The following is a 22,845-nucleotide window of genomic DNA, read 5'->3' as shown; positions in this document are numbered from 1 at the left end:
GTAGCGTTAGTATTTTAAATGTCCAAACTCACAACATTAAAATGTTAAAATGACTTACTAATAATTATGTAAAGTTGTAAACAAATGCTACCAGATATGGAAGTATTTCATAGCATGCAAATATACTCCTTATTTTGACATGATCACGTAGTACTATATAGTTCAATGAATGGGCAAAATTGGGTCCATAACCATTTCGAGGCATTTAAACAAATGTTACATGTAGGATTATCTAATCAAGAAATTACAAGACTATTGAATTAGTAGGTAGGTAGCTAGTTAAGTCCTATTGAAATGCCATGAATTTAGCATTTGTGTTAAAACGTGAATTTAGGATCATTCTCTTATTATTGTTATTTTAAACAATTTATCAATTCATAATCTCATTCATTCACAGCCTGGATAACATATCTGTGTCAAATATACGAGAGAGCAGAGGAGAGCCTGCATACTGCATTGATATTCTCTCTCAGCACAACTCCCCATCCAAATCAACCCTTCTCTTTCTCTCTCTCTTCTCAACAATGCCGACTACACTCGCCTCCCTCCAACTCCCACCACTGCTGCTACCCCTCCTCCTCCTCCTCTTCTCCGCCGCCACCGCCTCAGATCTCTCCACCGACCGCGCCGCCCTCCTAGCCCTCCGCTCCGCCGTCGGCGGCCGCACCCTGTTCTGGAACACCTCCCTAACCACCCCATGCAACTGGGCCGGCGTCCTCTGCGAAGACAACCGCGTCACCGCCCTCCGCCTCCCCGCCGCCTCCCTCTTCGGCCCCCTCCCCGCCTCCGCCCTCTCCAGCCTCACCGCCCTCCGCACCCTCAGCCTCCGCCTCAACCACCTCTCCGGCCCCCTCCCCTCCGACCTCTCCGCCCTCACCCAGCTCCGCAACCTCTACCTCCAGGGCAACCACTTCTCCGGCCCCCCGCCCCCTTCCATTTTCTCCCTCCACGCCCTAGTTCGGCTCAATCTCGCTTCCAACAACTTTTCCGGCCAAATTCCGCCCCAATTCAACAAATTGACCCGCCTCCGCACCCTTTTCTTGGAGAACAATCACTTCACTGGAAATCTCCCAGACATTGACCTCCCAAATCTTGATCAATTCAACGTCTCTTTCAATAATTTAAACGGCTCTGTTCCGAAAGGCCTTCTCGCGAAATCAAAGGATTCATTTCTAGCGACGTCTCTTTGTGGGAAGCCTCTTGACAGACTGTGTCCCGGCGAAGACCCTGCTATCGCCGCCGGAGGAGTCGGCCAGACCTTTGGGGGGGACAAGAAGAAGAAGCTTTCCGGCGGCGCCATTGCCGGAATTGCCATTGGATCTGTTCTCGGGCTGCTTCTTTTGCTGCTACTACTGTTTCTCTTGTGTAGGAAGCGGAGCGGGAACAAGGCGCGGTCAGTTGAAGTAGCGGCGGTGGTCAAGCATCAAGAAAACGACTCTGCCGCCGCAGAGGCTGTGAGCGTCGACGAGTTATCAGCGGCGACGGCGGTAGCGAAGGGCAATGAGAGCAATGCGGCTGTGGATGTGAAGAAGCTGGTTTTCTTCGGGAGTGGGGCGAGGGTGTTTGATTTGGAGGATTTGCTGAGGGCTTCGGCGGAGGTGCTTGGGAAGGGAACGTTTGGGACGGCGTACAAGGCGGTGCTGGAGGTGGGGACGGTAGTGGCAGTGAAGAGGCTCAAGGATGTGACCATTTCGGAGAAGGAGTTCAAGGACAAGATTGATAGTGTTGGAGCTATGGATCATCTGAATTTGGTGCCTCTCAGGGCTTACTACTATAGTAGAGAGGAGAAGCTTCTTGTCTATGACTACATGCCTATGGGAAGCCTTTCTGCACTTCTACATGGTCAGCCCTCAAAAATTTTGTTCTCATTTGCATTGTGGTGTGGATTTGTGGGATTCAAGAAAATGAGGATGCATGCTTGTTTGATAGTTCTTGAATTCCATTGCTGTCTTAGTTAATGGTTCTTCATTGTTTGCCAATATCTTGTGTTCATCCTAATTAAATCCTAGTACATTACTTTGATTAAGATAGTTATCTTTTCTTTAGTGTAGCTTTATTGTAAAATGCTAGTAGTATAATCATCTCCATTTCCAAGTGTTAACTTGCTTTAGGTGGAGTTGTTGACATGAACATCCTATTGCTGCTGCTGTCTTGCTTTATTGTGTGTTTGGTTGGTGATGAAAATCTGTGGTGGTTCTTGTTCTTGATCAGGAAACAAGGGAGCTGGCCACACGCCGTTGAACTGGGGGATGAGGTCCGGCATTGCCCTTGGAGCTGCACGAGGCATCGAATACCTCCACCAGCAAGGCCCCGGCGTCTCCCACGGAAACATAAAGTCCTCCAACATCCTTCTCACCAAGTCACATGAAGCACGCGTCTCAGACTTCGGCATGAACCATCTAGTCGGGCCCCCATCCTCCCCCACGCGCGTCGCTGGCTACCGCGCCCCGGAGGTGACCGACCCCCGCAGAGTCTCCCAGCGGGCGGATGTCTACAGCTTCGGTGTCCTCCTGCTGGAGCTGCTCACGGGGAAGGCTCCCACGCACGCCCTCCTAAATGAGGACGGGGTGGACCTGCCGCGGTGGGTGCAGTCTGTGGTTCGTGAAGAGTGGACCTCAGAGGTGTTCGACCTCGAGCTCCTCCGCCACCAGGATTTGGAGGAGGAGATGGTCCAGCTCCTCCAGCTCGGGATTGACTGCACAGCTCAGTACCCGGACAACCGGCCCTCGATCTCTCAGGTCGCCGCCCGCATCGAGGAGCTCCGGTCCTCTGGCTTGAAAGGCTTGAAAGAACAGCCTGATCAAGTGAGCGAAACAGATTGATTTTTAATTTAACTGATTGATTCTAGTTGAGATTTGAAGGGAAAAAAGAGAAAGTAGCATCAACATTTTTACTCCGTCTTGATCTCTGCATGAAGTTGTACTCGTTTGTTAAATTTGAGCTCTCAATTCTTGTTTGTCAGCTTTCACAGCTCACATTTGTAGTAGTACTCCACAATTGTCCCTTTTTTGACTGTGAGGGGTGGAATATGGTTGTTCTGTAATTATTAAGTAGCTTTAACCTTTTCTTGTTATCTGTTTTTATTCAGCTTTTCTATTATATTGATTGGTGAATTTATTTCTGTTTCCAAGGCATTGGTTGGATCAATTAATGTAATTTGGCCTTTTTATTCTATAAAGGTTGTGGACGATTTTGATAGTATATAGATATTATGTTACCCACCAATATCGAGCTTGTATAAATTTATTTCTAAAACTATGCAGTAAAAATTTGTACCAATACTATTTGTTAGCTTGTCCTACATGTGTCATTTGGATCTTGCGTTTTGTCCACTTTGACTCATCTTATTTTCTTTATTTGCAAATTAAATCTAAACCTAATTAGGCTGTAAATTGACATTTTACGAAAACATGTCTTGAATTGCCGGTCCGATTAGGTGAATGTATATGGGATCTTGAATTTTCTTTATTTGAGCAACCAAAAAACTAAATTTACCTAACTGTAATAATAAATAAAGCCAGCAATATCAGTTGGGACCAAATGTGCAATGAATAAACATATAAATGTTTTGCAAATAGAGGTTTAGTGAAGGTGACAGCTATCTGCAATCTCACGCTCATAAAAATAAGTAGTAGTAAAAGAGTGATGATGTTGAGAATTCAGAATAAAGTTTAACATTATGCCCACTAAAATATGTGTGTATATATGTTGCCACTAAAAAAGAAGGTAAAATTGGTGGTCCAAAGTGTGGGGATTCGAGGCCTCGTGGTAAAATTGGTGGTCCAAGTTTCGGGATTTGAGGTCCCTCTCTCGTGTCTGATTATTTTTCATGAATTTTGTAGTTTTTTCACTCTTTAGATGCTCTTATGAGTTGGATTTCACTAAAAAAAAGAGAGAAAGGGTTAACACTGCAAAAACGTTCGTGTTAAATTACCTTCAAAGTTCAACAAATATATACTTCTAATTCAAGCGCAAGGGTATAATGAGACATAAAAATATTCTCTCCCCAATAGGGAGAAATCAGCATCCGCCGTTTCACCTCCGTCATTATCTTGTTTGAATTATACTTTCAAATTATGGAACCATACGCGCCGGTAATTTCTCCAATAATGGGGACAATGTTGTCCCGAATCAGTCCGACAATGAGTGTGATAGAATTTGGAAAATAGTCACGTCGGCCATTGCTCGTTATTAGTTAAAGGTACAGTCGTTAGCCTTTGAAGTATGATTGAAGAAGTATGTTCACCGAGAACGAGAAGTCGTTGCCACACGCTCTGTGGGGAATTATTTCTCCGACAATCCGCCATGAGAAGGGTGTATTTCGTTGTCAGTTTCATATGTGCAAAGATTTATTCATGCGCATAGGCTTTCAATGATCCAGAAATGTACATCAACAATAAGACTAACAGAACTACCGATTGACAAGTCCTACACATAGTTGAATCAACGGGGCGGAAAGGCTTCAAATGATTCAGCCATGCCATTCGAGATATATTTGGCGTGGAATATTTAAGGTCATTGACAACCCAAGACTTCCAACAACTACTCTATATGCACGAGGCACAACACGGCTTTTCTCGACATGTTTGGCAACATCAATTACATGCATTAGACAATGGGATGGAGGATCGCATACACTAATGGCCACAAAAATTATGTGATTTTCAATTTTGATGAAATTTGTATTTTGAACTATTCGCCTATAAATTTAATTAAGATATTACTCCCTCCGTCCACGAATAGGAGTCCCGTTTTTCCATTTTGGTCCGTCCACAAATAGGAGTCCCGGTTCATAATTACTATAAATGGTAAAGAGGCCCCACATTCCACCAACCCATTCCACTCACATATCATTTAAAACTAATATATACAAGTGGGACCCCTATTCCACTAACTTTCTTCCACTCACTTTTCTTAACATTTCTTAAAACCCGCACCAATAAGAAATGGGACTCCTATTGTTGGACGGAGGGAGTATATAAAATAAGTGCGAATTAAAACAATAAAAGACGACACACATAAATATTACTCCTACTATACTAAATGATGTCTAAGTGAAAAATGATGATAGAATTGTGGGTAACAAGTGACATGAGATCATAAATACTAGTAGTAGTATACTAATGTTGCACTTCATTTTAACTAATCTGATCTCGTGTTTTAAATTTTTAATGCATACATATACTTAGTGATATCATATCTCTAATCAAGACAAATTCTTGAGGAACAAAAATACCTTATTTCCATTTCTAGAGTAAAACCCAAAGATGAATTTCTGGAGCAAAATTCCAAATATGGTAAGCCAAAAATTCTATTTCATCATCTGTACATTTACATAAACAAGATTAATTGGCCGAGATAATCCAAAATATATTTACAAGGATCGGAAACTGGGAATTTGATCCCCCAAGAAATCATGCATGTATGCAGGTACAAGGGAGCAAGGAAATAGAGAGATGAGATCACGGTTAAGTACTGGAATTCGTAGGTGGATCATCTTTCCAACCTTTGGTGAGCAAGTCGTAGTTGATGGATGCGAGCTGGGAAAGATTCTGTAGTCACCAAAAAATGAAACCAAATGAGAAGCAAATACAGAAAGAAGGCTGGCATTTGAGCATGAGTTAGGTACTAGCTCTTTGCATTGCAGCAAGAATCGACTTACTTGCCGCTTGGCATTCACATAAACGCTGAGAAATAAGGGGTGAAAAAAGAGTTCCGATTTTGAAATGGTTGACATTCTGGAATTTTTTTATATCGAATGCAATCTTAATAAATATTAGAGAAGAAAACGAATTTTTGGATTACCTTAAATGAGAAATTGCTGAATGAGTAATTGATATCATTGCTCGAGTCAAATTCAGCAAGTCCCCCGCATTCATCCCCCTGCTATTGCCACCAAATTAGTTAGGATGATAGAGAAGCAATATAAGAGAACTGCTGGTTCCAATTATTTAAATAATGTAAGTACCACTTCTTCGTGCCTATTGCTTAGGCAACTGCTGCTACCACTTAAGCTACCATTGTCACTGGAATCCTCAAAATCACTACCAGCATAAACATGCTCGTCTGTAGTATTCCAGGAGTAGCGACTAGTAAAGTAACTAGTATCCATTGCACCATCTGATGCAGGAACAAAAGCAGCCTGCGAGAGCACAAGAATATTAGGCATCCCTGCTTTTGGCAAAACGGACCAATACAATGTTCATAAGCATATACAATCAAAACCTTTTGCCTAGCAAGTGTATCCCAGTTAATATCTCTGAAAAATGGATGCTCCTTGACCTGCACATTGTGAATACTTTTTATCAGATGGATGACAGAAAACAGAAGAAATCAAACGGGACCATTACACGACATGTTACTACCTCTGAAGCTCCTACAGCTCCGAGTCTTTGATTAGGATCTTCAGTTAATAACCTGCCAGTGGATATGAAAATGAATAAAATAACCAGATACTAGAATCTTCATAATATGAACTAACAAAGACAAGAAACTTAATAGGAAGAAACTTTAAAAGAAGAAATGCTTTTAGGCAAGGTATGCATACTGTCCTTGCATCAGAAAGAGTAGAAATAGATACTATAATTTTCTTACCTATCGATCAAATCAAATGCCTCGTAGCTCATTTCATCAGGCACCTCAGGCCAAGGGATCTTCCGATTCAGAATGTTGTCAAATATTTTCTACAAAGAAAGTTTAAAAAACAAGAAACATAGTTTGAGGACACTGTATGAGTAGCAAATCAAAATAAATGGATGACCTTTTTCACTTCAAAAGTCGAAATGACATTCAGGGTGATTAATAAATGGTAAATTTTCCTGTAAAGGGGAGGCAGGGGATGATTTCTATTTTATCAGGGTCAACTGGGGGGCATGAGTTATATGGTTGAGAAATTACATTCCCGATTAAATGTTTTTATAATTTGAATAAATAAGAAATACATTCATGTTTCCTCAATCAGGTCTCACGAGAATTGGCATTTTTTGATCAATGGTGCTATAAGCTCATCAGTTCTAAAGGTGAACATGTAAAATAACTGGTGGACTCGAAGCCATTTGATTTTTATGTGATCATTATATTTTATAATATAGAGATCTTGGAACCCCAAGATAATATCACAAGCACTAAAAAAACATCTTAGGAGATGAATCACTGTGCATAAAAAATGTAAGAGTACGAATTTATCCAAAAACTAGATTGTAAAGAATGTGTTTTGTTGATTATGCAAGAAGTTGAGAGAGTCAGAGGAAGCCCAAGTGACATCCCTAAATTTCATGCAGAAGCATCTCATACATTTGTTTGTTCTAGGTTTCAAATTTACAAATACACAAATTCAAACTCAGATATGCACATTACCTGAGTCCAGCTAAACACCCAAAATAAAAAGTTCTACCGTTCAGCATAAGTGGGAAAAAAATTCACATCAACGCAGATGATTAAACAACAAAGATATGATATATGAGCTTAAGATGACCTAAAATATCCTCAGATGTATAATGCACATTCCTATACTCAGCATAGAATTCTCAGCCATAAACCCAAACAGAAGAATGTGTATGAATGAAAGTACATATAAAGCTATGATGGAGAAGATAGTATAAAAATTGAATAGTATAATAACCTGAGGGTGCTCAGCATTGAAAGGAGGGATGCCAACAATCAACTCGAATAAGATAACTCCCACAGACCACCAATCAGCAGTAAATCCTGAAGAAGGGCGCACATACACAATATAGTTATGAATTTCAAACCAACAAGTTATATGCAAGATATACATGAGAAAATCTCACTTGGAAAAATAAAGTCTTAAAAATACCACAAGGAGAAAAAATGCTAGAACTCATCTGTCGACAATGTTTATAATATAAAAAAGTGAGTAAAGATGAACAAACTACAAATAGTTCAATTCAATACCTGGACCCCTAGTGGAGAACTCTTACTTCACAGAAAAACAACTAATTTATATTAATTCTAAAGTACAACACAATGACGAGATTTGTTTCTAAAGAAAGCAAAGAATGCCACCGTCACATTCTTTTCTTCTCTCTGCATTTTTTTTATCAGAAGCAGTACTAGAAGGTAATGATACCACTTTAGCAAGAACTACAATGGCAAAGATATTCTACTTCATTTTTGCTGGTGCTCAGATTACCCTGCTTAATTTCTGGTTCATTCTTTGTTAGATTCTTAGATGATTTTTGACACTTTTGCTGGTGCTGAGACTATCCTAATGAAATTGGTGTAGCACTTCTATGTACTTAATAAAACCAAAAACGAAATAGGAAAAGTTGCACCAACCATGCCCAGTTCCAAGAAGAATCTCAGGTGCTAAGTAATCTGGAGTTCCCACAGCAGACCGTTTTTTACGCCTTTCTTGTTGATGCTCCGAAGCAGATAATGGTGGTTCGTCTTCATCCATTAAAGATGTTCCACTGACGGCCGGACCCGACAAATCATCAGTGGCAGTGCTGTTGATAAGACCAACTTTTGATAGTCCAAAGTCTGTTAACTGTTCACATTGATAGCAAGAATCTTTGTACCTCAGAATGCAAGAATCATGAGCTTCCTTCACATATAATTAAGACGTGACACAAGTTCCATGTGCTTCAGTTGTCACATATAATTTCCTGTGAGAACTCATATGTTCGATGTTTATAAAACCATAAATAAAATTTAATTCAAAGTTGATCATATGACATTATAGTGCTCATGAGTTGTTAAAAGTAAATTATTTTCTTAAAACAACAATTCAAGCAACCTACACATAGAATTTGAAAACAAATCAATTACCCAGTTTCTGTCAAATTCTATGTTCACCTATAATGCTCAAATACACGATAATTGTGTGCGTGCAAGGCCAGTGATATAATAGTTACACAATCAAATAAAAGTTCACTAATGGAATCATAGATCCACAGTAAAACCAATAGAAGAAACATCCAGAGGTAAAAATTAAGTAAATCTATGAGAATTTAACATAAAAGCATAAAATGACTCGGGAAATGAGAAAACCTTTATATGGCCATCATGTGCAATTAACAAATTATCTGGTTTCAGATCACGGTGAACCACGCGTAGAGAATGCAGATACTCCAAAGCAAGCACCTATTCATTATTGCAGGCGATGCATGTCTTTTAGTTACCCAAGTATAAGGAAACGGATAAGTGGAAAAGGTCGCAAAAGAAACTTACGACTTCAGCAATATATATGCGAGCAACATCTTCATCCAAGCAGCCTAGATTTCTCAACATGGAATAAAGATCTCCCCCATTCAAGTACTCCATTACAAGATACAGATTATCACGACAAGTGAATGAATAGAAGAAGCGGACCTAGGAAATCAGATATAATTTGAAAATGAGATAGATGATCATAACACATAATTAGAGCAAATCATGATAATACATAAATGGCTCACCACAAAAGGATTGCGAACAGATATCAATATATCACGTTCTGCTAAAATACTCTCCACTGCATTCTTGCGAATCATATCTGCTTTCTTAAGAACCTGCAGAATAGATAACTTAGGAATATCAAGCTACTCTGTTAGGTCAATATTATCTTTCCCATATTTTATCTGCATTATCTAAAAACCAGATATGCTCTTGTATTACATACCCTATATGTAGAAGTTTTCCACATACCTTTATTGCAAATAGATCCCCTGTTGTTCTCTTTTTTGCCAGGAACACCCGACCAAATGCACCACGACTGATTGGTTTTATGATCTCAAAGTCATCTATTGAGGTACGGTCTTTGGAAGAATGAACTGGGCTACTTCGTAGACTTCGCAAAACATCATCTTCCAACGGAGCATCTTCATCAATCACAGTGCTTGTTATATCAACTTTGTCATCATCGACTAGTTCACATAGTTGTAGATACTTCTCCCTGGGTGATTTAATAAATTTTCAGAATGGTTACTCCAGAACTAGTCTAAAACAATGTTCAAACAAAATCAACTTGCCTGATCAATTTCTCAATACGAGCTCCAAAGGTCTCTACCGTTAGGGAGTCGAACTTCCTACGTTCCGTGACAACTTTCAAGTCTTCAAGACAAGAAAGCAGGTACTGCAAAGAGCGATCATCATCCAGAGGGGTGTTTGCTACACATTTAGCGATATCAGCGAGTTCATTCATCTGCATTGGCCAAAAGTGCATATGATATTGTTTATAGATATGATTAGCAAAAGTGTCAAAATTATCTAGCAAAGAACTGAAAGCTAATATACGATTATGTTACTACATCATAGTGCATAAGACTGTCATACTATACTTCTTATCGCATTAAAGCTGATTATCGTTAAAGCACAGACCCCATACTACATAAAGAATAGTTCCATAAAATTTTAAGGATTACGATAAAAAACTTGTCAAAGTTTTAAATGGAAGAAAGAGCAAGAGAGTGAGAGAGCAGGGGGGAAAAATAAACTACTCACTGACTTGTAGTTTTGAAATAGAGTTAACAAGACCCCTAATCCAATGAGCAAAATAATTTTAACTTAAACGTTCAAAGGCATGATATCCATACTAGCCTAAGGCATGTAGTCCATTTGAGTGGAAAAGCAAGCCCAACCCTTATACAATGCATATCTTGATGGATCCTCCAATGACATTCAACAAAATAACTGGATGCAATAGACTATCGTACATTTACCAGAATAACAAGAAATCTACGGTATACAGGGTTTGCATTGCATTTTAATAGTTGACTTCCCATTCAAAAGAAGATATCAAGATAATCGCGTTACAAAAAAATGGAAGACGAATGGAGACTATAGAAGAAAGCCAAGAAGGATGATTGCCATGGTAAGCTCAATAAGAAATTAAGATGCATCAGTTTCATCTGAATCTAAGAGGTGATGGTCAATTATAATTGTTAATGCTAAAAGGACACTGTAGAAAGAAGATAATAGCAATAATTTATTGCAAGCCAGTGATATACCTGAGGAAGATCACCATGTTCAGAGAAAGCACCTTTTCCAGACAATAGCAAGTCTATTGGGCTCGTACGTGGTGTCATTAATGGTGACCTAGGAGTCATGCTGCCTGCAGATGATGTTGTCATTCCTTGATCAGACTTTGGACCAAATCGAGTTTTACATGACATGGAAGTTTTCATATCATCCGTGGTACTATTATCGGGTTCAGCAAAACAGTCTAGCATATCTTCAGAGCCCCTGCGGGACCAGTCACTATATTTCGGAGAAAGAAGCTCGGACTCTTCAGTCACACTTGAGTTGGATACTTTAGCACCATCGGGGCTTCCAGCACCATGTTGCATGTCCTTTGTTGAAAAAGATTCCATCAGTTTATCAAGAGTTTCGGCAATTCTAGTGAGGCGCTCATTGACTCTTAGACCCTTTTGATCACATCGATCGGCAATGGCACATATTCTAGAGTGGTCTTCAACATGCAAAGTGGGAACCTCCTCCTCACAAATGCGACATATTATTGAACTTTCATCAGATACACTTGGCTGATCTCCCCAATACCCCCAGGAAGGTTTTTGTTGGTGCTTAGGATTTATGGATGTGGCATGTGCATCTCTAGAAGAGGGAAGCTCGGGCACCTTGTCAGTAACTAGCTCAGCATCACTGATTCCTCTACTACCTAATGTTTTTGAAGCTTGCATGATACTGTCACTACTCTCCACCTTTACAGAGGCAGCTTGTTTTGGGCTTTTCCCTGAAGGAGAAGGAAATTTCTTCCAAGATGCCATCCTGTTTCTACTGGCAGCAGAATCTAGGTTCTTTGTGGCTTCAACAAGTAAAGGTTGTAAATTTCCTGGTACAGCAAGGTCTTTCTTCCATTCTGATTGTTCTTGACTGTAAAACTTCCTTGTAGATGTAGGCTTGATAACTTTTAAATCAATTGAACGCCTTTCTTCTTTCTCTGGACCTTGAGGAACTAGTTTATCTGCTGTCTGTAGCGATTGACGAATAGGGAATACATGCTCATCCTCCGCCAACCCACTTTCTTTGTGAAATTGCAATAATCTAGTGCATCTGGTGAGAATAAAAAGCATTCGGGTATGAAGTTGCTTTAGCATGCCCATGGGAAGTTCCTGACGCCTGTCATCCAATTCTTGCACTATTCCTTCACATTGTAGCCAAAATTCACCAGAAGAACTCATAGCACAAGTCCGAGCCAGAACCAGCAGGTCCTCTATTGTCTCCTGCCAATCCGGATGAGTTTCGGCATTCTTTTCTAGAATTCCTACCAAGTCTGCTGCAAAAATATGCAGATCGGCATCCACTTCTTCCTTTGCTTTGTCAAATTTAGTTCTTATCATAGCCAAAACCTCCTGTTTCAATTATTAAGTATCCATGAAAATCCAGAAGTAAAATAATCAAAAAGTCTTTTTTAGAGTAATTATTACCTCCAAGTTATTTAACCTTCGAGGCTTCCAAAATGGGTAAGGACGTACACCTTTAGAATTCAACTCATGAGAGAAACTCTTGATATCACCAGGAAACCTCTTCCTAGGAACACTTGTAACACGAAGTATGGCTTGAAAACGTGGTGACTCGGACTCTTTTGGATTATCACAATCATATGTCTACATAAGCATTAAAAATTAGCTAGCTTGCAGACGTAGATGCAAATCTAAATTCAACCGGAAATGTAGAATTGGATGCTTTGTAGAATCTAAATACACCCTTTTACCTTCATCTCAGGAGTACATGCATCTGAATTCCTGAGAGCTCCAGATTCATCCCATGATGAGCCAAATTGGCCTGAAAAAGCCCAAGTGAAAGATGATGAATGCAGACTTTCCAATAAGTGGTTTTAATCAAAAGATGTTTTCAACAATATTCCTTTATTATAATCATTCCATCAACACAGTCACATAAAGTAACATCTCTTAGAAGGCCACATATGCCCAAGGTTTTTTTCATTATGGACACTATACATGCAATAGGCTTGAGTGCCTGGACTCCACATGAGCATGAAGAAAAACAATAGAACAGGAGAAGATTGAAAAGTAAGATATATAATGGCAAAAGGGCAGTAATCTTTCAAGATCGCCTAGAACGGTGCTAAGTTTATAAATGACTATTTTGCACAATTATTGTCGAATCTCCAGTCACTTGTAGTGTGAAAAAATGAGCCACTACTGCATATCATTAGCTATCTTCACTTTCAGAGATAATAAGGTCCTGGTACAAGCATTGATTAGGAATAGACATAAGTACCTTCTTCATATTACTCCCTCCGTCCCATAATAGATGTCACACTTTCCTTTTTAGTTTGTCCCACAAAAGATGTCACATTTACTCTTTTGGAAAAAGTTTCCTCTCACATCAGTTATAAAATTATATTTTCTCTCACCACTTAACACACAAAATAACATCTCCTAAAATCCCGTGCCTTCTCCCAAGTGTGACATCTACTATGGGAAGGAGGGAGAACTATTTTGATTTTTTTCCTACAAGTCTCACTTACATATTTACCTTGAATGCAAGCACCTTATAAAATGCCAATCATGAGAACATGTTTCTTAACCAATAACTGTTGTCATTAAGTTTATTTGAAAGAGAAGGTATCCTTACATTCATTGATAAGACCATCACCTAGATAAATTTGTACAAACTATTTATTAAATTCTGCACTTGGTATGACTTGCCAAGTTACTTACAGCTTACTTTCTAAAACCAAGATGTGATTTTCCTTATAGATCCATTCTACTAGGCCCACAAGACTTTACATATTACACAACTATCATCATTTAGCACATGAGAGTTGGTGACCTCTTAAGCATCCTGCCATCCTCTAATGTTATATACTCCCTCCATTTCCTAAAAATTGGAACTTTGGAAACGACATGGGTTTTAATGCAAAATTGGTAAAATAAAAGAGAGGAGGAGAAAAAATGGATAAAGTAAGAGAGAGAAGTAGAAAAAGTAGTGGAATTAGTGTTAGTGGATTGTGGGGTCCATTTCCTAAAATGGAGAGTTGCTATTTTTCAGGAAATGGACCAAAAAGGAAAGAATTTCTATTTTTAGGAAACGGATGGAGTACATTATGCTCTAAATGAGGGAGTGATATGCTAATTGCATGATTCCATCATTTGACCTACTACTGTATTTAAGCAAAGTACTACATCTGTTAATTTTGACATATTTTGTTTCTAAGTTTGTCTTAACTGGCAATCTGGCATGAAATTTGCTTTTAAGAAACCAATGTCAGTCTTGAGAATAAGATGATTTGAGTGGTTGAGATGGTTTAGAAACCCAATCAGACAAATAACCAAAAAAGCCAATGCTAGTTCATCCTTTTTTAAATTTCTAGAATAAATAGGGTAAATTCCAGATAATCCAGTCAAAAAGTTCAAAATCAGTCAACTAGCCAAGAAATTTGACTTGAGTCAATTCTTTCCCATCTAGAATTCTAAAGGGAACGAGAAACTATTCTTTGTTTCTCATGATTTAACTAGCTGCAAATGTGGATTCCCACTTGAAACTAATAATCAACAATGTGCAGAACAAATATGAATTTAAGAAATCTTGTTTATTTTGGATTATAGTATAGTAAGATATGATTGGCTTGAATTATCTCTTCCTTTCACTACATATTATGAAGGTAGCTGCTTTTGATTCTACATATGAATGCAAAGGGCCTCAGAGATACCTGGGGACCCAATAAAACTATCTGTTCAACATATCACACAGGGGAAAATTGAAATATCAGTGGTTGACTCCCACAAATCTTAGATGTCAAAGTAGTGTTATCCAATTCTTTTATTTTCACTGTGGTCTAAGATGCCTTCTAAAGTTGCTGCAGAACTAGATCAATGCTCTTCATTTGTACATTTCCTTCTATGTTAACTAAAAAGTAGCCAAATCAATCATTGTGCCATACCAAAGTAAAGGCATGCATTCACTTGTGTGTAAGACTAAGAATAATAATTGGCCAAATAATGCATTTTTCCAATGAGACTATCACCATCTACACATAATAGGTGCTAAATGATGAAAGAAGAAGAACATATCAGTCCAGATTTAGCAAACTCAGATGCATTTTTCCTAATCAATTTGACCACATGTGATTCAGACCAAATCATGCATTTTTCCAATGATACCAAAGAAGCAAATAAATCACAAGGAAAACATCTTTCCAAGTAATATGCATTCACCAAAATGATGAATGGAACTAAGCATCAAGAAATTAAAAGCATACCAGCAGCTCCAGACGACGATTCTGCATTTTGGAGGCGCGATCGTTCCTGCACCTGGAGCACATGAGGGCTCTGATCTCTAGATGCCCCACTCTCCGTGGACATGGTGTCCGAATTACTCCCATTATCCGCATTCTCAAGAAACGATTTGTCCTTCTTCCTGGCGCCATCATTGCCACCAATGCCCAACGGCCGCGATAAGTTACTAGCACCCAAAGAAACGCCCTTCTCCCTACTCCCGAAGTTGAAGAAACTCTCCTGCGGCAGCGGCCCTGATCGCGTCTTTATCTTGTTGAGCCCCAGCGACGACGCCACAATCGGGGACACAGACAACGAGGCCTCCTCCGATTTCCTCAGCTGCGAGGGAGACGATGTGGCCTTGCTTGAATTGGGCGAGTCCTTCTTCTTCAAAAGGCTTTTCGGCGTGCTGGCGGCGGAGGACGCGGGAGAGCTGTCTTTGGACTTCTTCTTATCGGATCGGATCGGCGAATTGGAGTTGGAGCCGAAAGATCGCGGGCTGTTGGATGATCCATCTGGGCTTGAAGTGTCGGATTTTTTGGAAGAGAAAAATCTGCCCTTGAACACCATTTGAAGAAATTAGAGTGATTTTGGGAGAATAGAGTGCGGAAGAGAAAGCATTGAGGCGATGAGAAGAAGAACCCTTTATTTCCGGTTTATTGGCTTTTAATAGATTTGAGTGATATGGAAATCACTCTTTTGCAATTTAATAAAACTGGATTAGTAGGCAAAATTGAAATTTTATTACAAACCTTTAAGAGCTTATATTCAATCATAATCCATAGAATCACTACTAATTATTTAACCTTATAAAATGAAAAACTATCAATAAACTGTAGATCATTGACAATAAATAGATGGTGACATATGTAGCTAAATTCAAATATGGAAATATGACAATAAATAGATGGTGACATATGTAGCTAAATTCAAATATGGAATTTCCAAACCAAATTCAAACGTGGATATAATTTAAAATAGGGATGTAAATTCAACACGAAATACGTGGGCTGGCCAGAACAACCCGGTTATATGAGCAGGTTAGGGCTGTAACTTTATTACCCGAATACAAAACGGGCTAAACGGGTTGGCCCTAATGGATTGGTGGGTTAAACGGGTTGCGGGTCGGCCCGATGGATTGTGGGTTTTAATTATAAAATATTAAGTTTTAGAAACTTTTTATATTTTTGAATCCTCAATCTTCATTCTACACAATCATTATCTTATTCAATCTTCATTCTACACAATCATTATCTTATTCAATCTTCATTCTACACTTTTCCACTCCTCCCACAATATCAGCTTTCAAGTTCCATACTCATTATTGCACCGTCTCATCATCTGTCACTAATGTCTTACCACCTTCAAGCCAATCAAGACAAAATTAAGAACTAACCCATCAAAATCTTAATATATTTATCATTTTAATAATGACTAGATATGATTTTTAATTTTCATAAAGAATTAGTTACGAACAATGCCATATAATGACACGAACACAAGCTTTAATTTATATTGTAGTTGATTGAGATGAAAGGCTTCTTTTCAAGTATTATTGAAGAAAACTATGAAAATTCGAAGATTTTATATGATTCTAAACTAAAAAGAAAAAAGTATCTAAAATTTAAAATCATTTTATAGAAGAAAATTTTGATACAAGAGATTATTTTCGAAAGCTTTTAGGCTCGAATAGCCTGATGGGTTAGCCCAAAACCCGACGGGTTAGGGTTAGGGTTAGGGTTGAAAATTTATGACCCGAAAAATCCATAACTCGAATGGTCCGCACCCAAATAACTCGGCGATCTGAGTGGGCTGGCCCGAACCCAAACGGGTTAGCCCGATTGACATCCCTAATTTAAAAGATGGAGCTGGGCAGCTAAACTAAAGAAGTTAAGGATCTATGAAAACACGTCATTTTGCCACGTATGCCACCGAGTCTGATTTTCTATGTCAATTAATTTTGACAAGATCATTAACTGTATTAATAGCTACTCACAATTCATGACAACAAAGACTACAATACTGAAATCATTTGGAAGTTGAGCACTAGCATACTCCACAAACTTTAAGCATTACGAAGTTGGGGCTATTAAGAGCTTCACTTACTAATTCAGTAGGACAGGCCTGAATTCTGTTATCGGACCACCTAGTTACAAAACCACTAAATAACCGTCAAATTAAAGCAAGCCTACACCATATTAAAGAGCCCATCAAATTAAATAAATAGTCTTGGCCCAGCCATAAAAAAGATCAGGCCCAACTCTTATTTAATGTCTAATAACTAAGGCCCAAGTGGATATGCCCAATCTTCCTTATTTACAGATGGAGTAAAAGTAAGATCCGCCACAACCACCATGTCCATGAGACTTCCTCCTCCTTGGGGATTGAACACTTATTTTCTAAGTTGCGATAAGCGAGAAAAATTATGAACATTTCCTAAATACTCACAATAGTAATAAGGATTAAATTGCTAACATAACATAATATTTCTCACGTTAAAAGGAATTTGATTCGCTTATTGGTTAATTTGATGTGTCAAATGTATCCTAATGAAACAAAAAGAAATATTGAAAAGAATTTTACTTATTTTAAAAAAGAGGGAACGTCTTTTTTGGTATACGAACTTTGCCAAAGTATCATTTTAGGTCCGTAAACTTTGAAAATATCGTTTGAGGTCTGCCAACTATGGGTTAATATCATTTGAAGTATTTTTTTACTATTTCCAAATTTTTTTTGGACGAAAATACCCTCAATACCTTAAAGGGTATAGATTTTTAATAAACTTATCATATACTCATATTTTTTTTTTATAAATATCATTACAATATATTTTTTATGAATTTTCTAAATATAATTTGACCTTCAATATTATCACTTAATTTTGTGACATGCGAAGTAAAATTGCTTCTTCAATTTCTTATATTAAAGAATTTTAAAATTGAATAAAGAATTTTTCTTTAATATAAAAAATTGAATAAGAATCTTTCCTTGCATGTCACAAAATTAAGTGATAATATTGAAGGTCAAATTATATTTTATATTTAAAAAATTCATCAAAAATATATAGTAAAGATATTTATAAAAAAATATGAGTATATGATAAGTGGGAGGTGATCAATTGCTAACTAATTAGCAATCCAAAATTGAGACCAATTTTTAACCATTAGAGTAGAAGATCTTGTAGTTAATATAATGACAAGTGTAATATATTTTAAATTTAAATAATTATTAATTAAATTAAAAGGATATTAATGTCAAATCTAATTATAACTAACTACTTTCTCTCTTCTCAAAATCATCTCAAATCTTTAAATTTACGTAACTCTCTCAATTTAAATTATTTTTTTGCAAAAAATATATCAAATTAAAGATAATTTAATAAGGATTCCAACAAGATCTCAATTGCATATGTTCCGACGATGTTCGGGTGATGAAATTTGATAAATTATATTTCAATTTTCGTACATGTTGATAAGCAACTTTTATCACAAATGTAACAAAAAATCTCAATATATTGTAGGAAAAATCTCAATATTATGCATGTCCAATCTCAATAAAAATGTGTTGATATTTTCTTGTCCTTGTGTTGATATTCTAATGTCATATTGTTGATATTTGTAATACACAATGTTGATATAAAAATTATGATATGATCCCACGAAAATTATGATATGATAACATAATGATGATATTACTCTTTTGTTGATATTTTGTCTACTATTTATTGAGATTTGTGAGCTTTAATCTCATCCACTCATTTTAAAATTTAAGGGTGGAGATTTAGTCTTGATTTTGGATTAGGGTGCTATAAGCATTAAAATAGGACCCTATGATAAGTTTATTAAAAATATATACCCTTAAAGATATTAAGGGTATTTTTGTCCAAAAAAATTTGGAAATTGTAAAAATGTACTTCAAATGATATTAACACATAATTGGCAAATCTCAAATGATATTTTCAAAGTTGATGGACCTAAAATAATATTTTAATAAAGTTTATGGAAAAAAAAAGATGTTCCCTTTTTAAAAAAAGAATAGAAATGTGAGTGAGTGAGAGGGGTATCTAAAGGGATAGATGCTATTTGGGGCAGGGATTCAGCTTTAATTTTCTTGTGTATCGCAAAGGCGGGCAAAGACAAATATTGCACATACGTACGCAGTACTATTTCTCACAAACACACACTCTCTCTCACACAGTCACACACGCCCACGGCGAGGAGAGAGAGAGAGAGAGAGGGTTGGAGAGATGATAGGCTGCTTAAATTGGAAAGATATGAGACACTGATTCTGATGAAGCTGAATCCAAAGAAAAATTATGCAATAAATGGAGTTTGTGAGTGAGAGTGACGAGTCGTGGATATACAGTGACATGTGTGGCACTGAAAACCATGGCGTTTTGGTTATTAATATGCATTTAAATGCACAAGGAAATGGACGACCCCGCCCCATTTCTCTCTCTCTCTCTGTATACTTTTACTCCTACATAACTTATTTAATTTGCGAAAACAAAATTGATCTCATTTCAAATTTCATCCTATTTTTTTTTTCGAAATAATTTTCATCCTAAAGGATGTTCAAATTCATCACCATAAATTTATATTATTAAAATGCAAATTTAATCTAATTTTAATTTCTCACTGCAACACAAAGCTGATAGAAACAGATCGTTTACCATCAATGTTGTACGTAGCCTATAAAACATTTGTGTCGTAGCCACTGATACCGCAGATACGTCTTTGACAAATGTTTTTAAACTGTATACTCCCTCCGTCCCACTTAAAATGAAATATTTGGGAATCGACACAAGATTTTATGTATTGTTGTTTTGTAAATTAATGAATATAGAGTAAAGTAAGAGAAATGAAAAAGTAGAGATAAAGTTGTTTTCATTTTAGGAAATGTTTCATTTTTAATGGGATAACCAAAAAAGAAAAATGTTTCATTTTTAATTGGATATAGGAAGTACTTTATAAAAAAAATCGATATTTTATGACTTGATTGGAACCTATTTGAAGGAGTTCTTTTAATAAGTTAAGATATACTCCATAAATAAAAAAAAATTGATAAACAATGTCTATCAAATCAACATTGGCAAATAAATTATCATAGGACTTCATTACAATGAAATTTTCTTTCTAGGAAATAAAATCTTTACTCTACATTTCGACTGTACTGACTCCCAATAGATACACCTGGTGCACACATATATACATCAAAGTCATCAATGAAAAGAAACTAATGTTAAATTGAAGCGATCAAGTCATTTGAAAGCAAGTCATGATCAACAAATCCATCCATCAAATTCAATAAAAAACGCAGTCATTCAGCAAGCAGATGTACGATACTCCCTCCGTCCCACATTTGTAGTAACATTTAGAGCATCATCATCCGTGCTCTTAGCTAAGAGCATGAAGGTGGGCCCGGACCCACTTTTACTTCTTGTCCTTAGCTAAGAGCACAACACCCATTTCCGTGCTCTTAGCTAAGGACAAGCTGAAGGGTCCCACCATTCTATTATTCAATTTAAATACTCCAATTATTAAAAACATTTCTACATTATAAAATACATTAAAAAATAAAAATTACATAATTAAAATCCTATAAAATAAAAATTACATAATTAAAATACTAAAAAATAAAAATACATAATTAAAATCCTAGAAAATAAAAAATACATAATTAAAATCCTACAAATTAAAAATTACACACGTGGAAGACTAGTCCTCTATCCCCAATTGCCTCTTGAGACCCCGGATCATTTGCTCATGTGTTGCAAGTTGATCCGGAGTCATCCAAGACGTATCGTTCATATAGAGTTGACTCAAGATGGCCCACAACGTGTTGTTCGGGGGTGGAGGAGGCACAAAGGGAGCGGGGGCGGCGGCGGAGGCGGGGGCGGATGGAGTCGAGGCGCGACGGCGGGGGCGGTTAGCCGCCGCCTTCTTCCTTCCTTGCGGGCGGGCACTGCTCGGGCCAGCGTCGGGGCTACCCAAGTTAGCTCCGGCAAGCTGGGTAGCCACATCATCGGAGGCGCCGTCGGATAGGGCAACCGACCTGGACCGTTTGCTGGAGGAGTTGGAGGAGGATGCTACTATGCCGCCCCTATACTTCGGATGTTGGCGCCCCTCCTGCCAACAATCGAGGTACTTGAACGATTTGAACTCCTCCCTTTGGTATGCCGCTAAGGCGGCAGTGATGATGTCGAGCTCGTTCGTGCCGCTCAACGCCGACCGCTCTTCCTGGAGGTAAATCCCCTGGAACTTCCCGATTGCCTCGTTGCATCTGTAGATGCAATTGCGAACCATACTATCATTGCGATAGATGGTTCCCGCCGGCTGGGTTTCATTGTAGAGGCGAGTGATGCGCCACCAATACGTATCCCCGGTTTGGTTCGTGCCGACGTCCGGATCTTCGGAGACTGCCAAGTAGGTTTTGAACATCGCCATCATCTCACCCGGAGTGTACGGGGTGCGGGTGCCACGAACAGGAGGAGTAGGAACAGAAGTAGGAGTAGGAGTAGAGCTGCTGCTCCCTCCCGATCCGGGTTCGGGTGCCCACCCGAACCCGGGGGCGTTTAGGTCGTGCAACGGGTAAGGACGGTAGCCACCCGGAGCTTGCGAACCTTGGGTTTGAGGAGGGGCCGTAAATTGGGTTTCCGGACTATATCCGACCTCGGAGTCGAACCAATCGTGGTTCCAACCGCGATTGCCGGAGGGGTGATCGCCGGAGCCGGACATTGTGTAGTGTGGCGGGAATTTAGATGAGAGAGTATGAGGAAAAAAGATGAGAGAATGTAGATGAATGATGATAGAATAGATGAGAATGTGATTTTTTTTTGTGTTGAAGTGGGGGTATTTATAGATGAAAATGTGAATTTTGGGGGAAAAAATTGAAAAATAAATTAAAAGTGGGTAGAAAACGGATATAATTTTTTGGGAAGTGGGAAAATATTATTTAAAAACATTTTTTTAAATAAATTTCGAATTTTTTTTTTAAAAAATAAATAAACGTAGCCGTTGGCCAATCAGAGCGTGCCACGTAGGGCTGCTCAGCGGCACGGACGTGCTCTTAGCTAAGAGCAGCGCCGTGCCGCTGGCACGGACGGACGAGCACCAAAATTCTCACCGCTGCGGATGCTCTTAGTTATCGCACGGGTTTTAAGGAATTGGTGGAGTGCGTAATTAATGAAGTGAGAGATGAAGTGTGTAATAAATGAAATGAGTTGGTGGAGTGAGATGATGAAGTGTGTAATAAATGAAGTGAGATGATGGAGCGTGTAATAAATTAAGTGAGTTGATGAGTCCCTTTTTGACTTTTTAGTTTTTTATTTTTGTTTTGATTTATTTTAATATAGATAATGACATTTGGGTGTAATTTTAGTAATGGAGTAAAATTTTATGTGCAAATATGATAAATTCTAAATGTTACTCTAAATGTGGGATGAACTTTTATGGCAAAATATTACTACAAATCTGGGACGGAGGGAGTAGTATTTAGCACACATAGCATAAAAACAGGATTTGCTTCTTGTGAAAAAACACACATATATCTTTTAATCATGCACACAATAATTTTTGCAACCTTATTTAACAAAATGGACATTACGACAATACATAATTACATAAGTCAATGAAATCTTCTA

General features: G+C 38.1%; 2 protein-coding genes across 3 annotated transcripts; one reads left to right on the top strand and one right to left on the bottom strand.

The window, feature by feature from the left end:
• Positions 1–412: 412 nt before the first annotated feature.
• On the top strand, positions 413–3,073 carry LOC125196575 (putative inactive receptor kinase At1g48480). Its single transcript, XM_048095143.2, has 2 exons — positions 413–1,842; positions 2,212–3,073. Exons 1-2 carry the CDS (start codon positions 525–527, stop codon positions 2,820–2,822), a joined length of 1,929 nt encoding a protein of 642 aa, XP_047951100.1. The 5' UTR covers positions 413–524; the 3' UTR covers positions 2,823–3,073.
• A 2,220-nt stretch (positions 3,074–5,293) lies between these two features.
• LOC125194359 (putative serine/threonine protein kinase IREH1) lies at positions 5,294–15,865 on the bottom strand. 2 transcript variants are annotated; one of them, XM_089056377.1, is made up of 17 exons: positions 15,188–15,865; positions 12,674–12,744; positions 12,387–12,566; positions 10,950–12,311; positions 9,968–10,144; positions 9,649–9,891; positions 9,420–9,512; positions 9,193–9,333; positions 9,013–9,105; positions 8,299–8,509; positions 7,622–7,707; positions 6,595–6,683; positions 6,366–6,417; positions 6,226–6,282; positions 5,969–6,142; positions 5,806–5,883; positions 5,294–5,552 (listed from the first exon to the last, which is right to left on the bottom strand). In XM_089056377.1, exons 1-17 carry the CDS (start codon positions 15,771–15,773, stop codon positions 5,469–5,471), a joined length of 3,777 nt encoding a protein of 1,258 aa, XP_088912503.1. In that variant the 5' UTR covers positions 15,774–15,865; the 3' UTR covers positions 5,294–5,468. The 2 variants fall into 2 exon arrangements, with proteins under 2 accessions (XP_088912503.1, XP_088912502.1); XM_089056376.1 differs by having other exon boundaries at positions 5,806–5,886; positions 15,188–15,864.
• Between the last annotated feature and the right edge of the window lie 6,980 nt (positions 15,866–22,845).

This window comes from Salvia hispanica, chromosome 4, assembly GCF_029641045.1.
Source record: "Salvia hispanica isolate PSC_SH4W2 chromosome 4, Shi_PSC_v1, whole genome shotgun sequence".
Classification (NCBI taxonomy): Eukaryota; Viridiplantae; Streptophyta; class Magnoliopsida; order Lamiales; family Lamiaceae; genus Salvia; species Salvia hispanica.
Note: the sequence above shows the minus strand (reverse complement) of the source record. Positions and strands in the feature narration are given on the sequence as shown.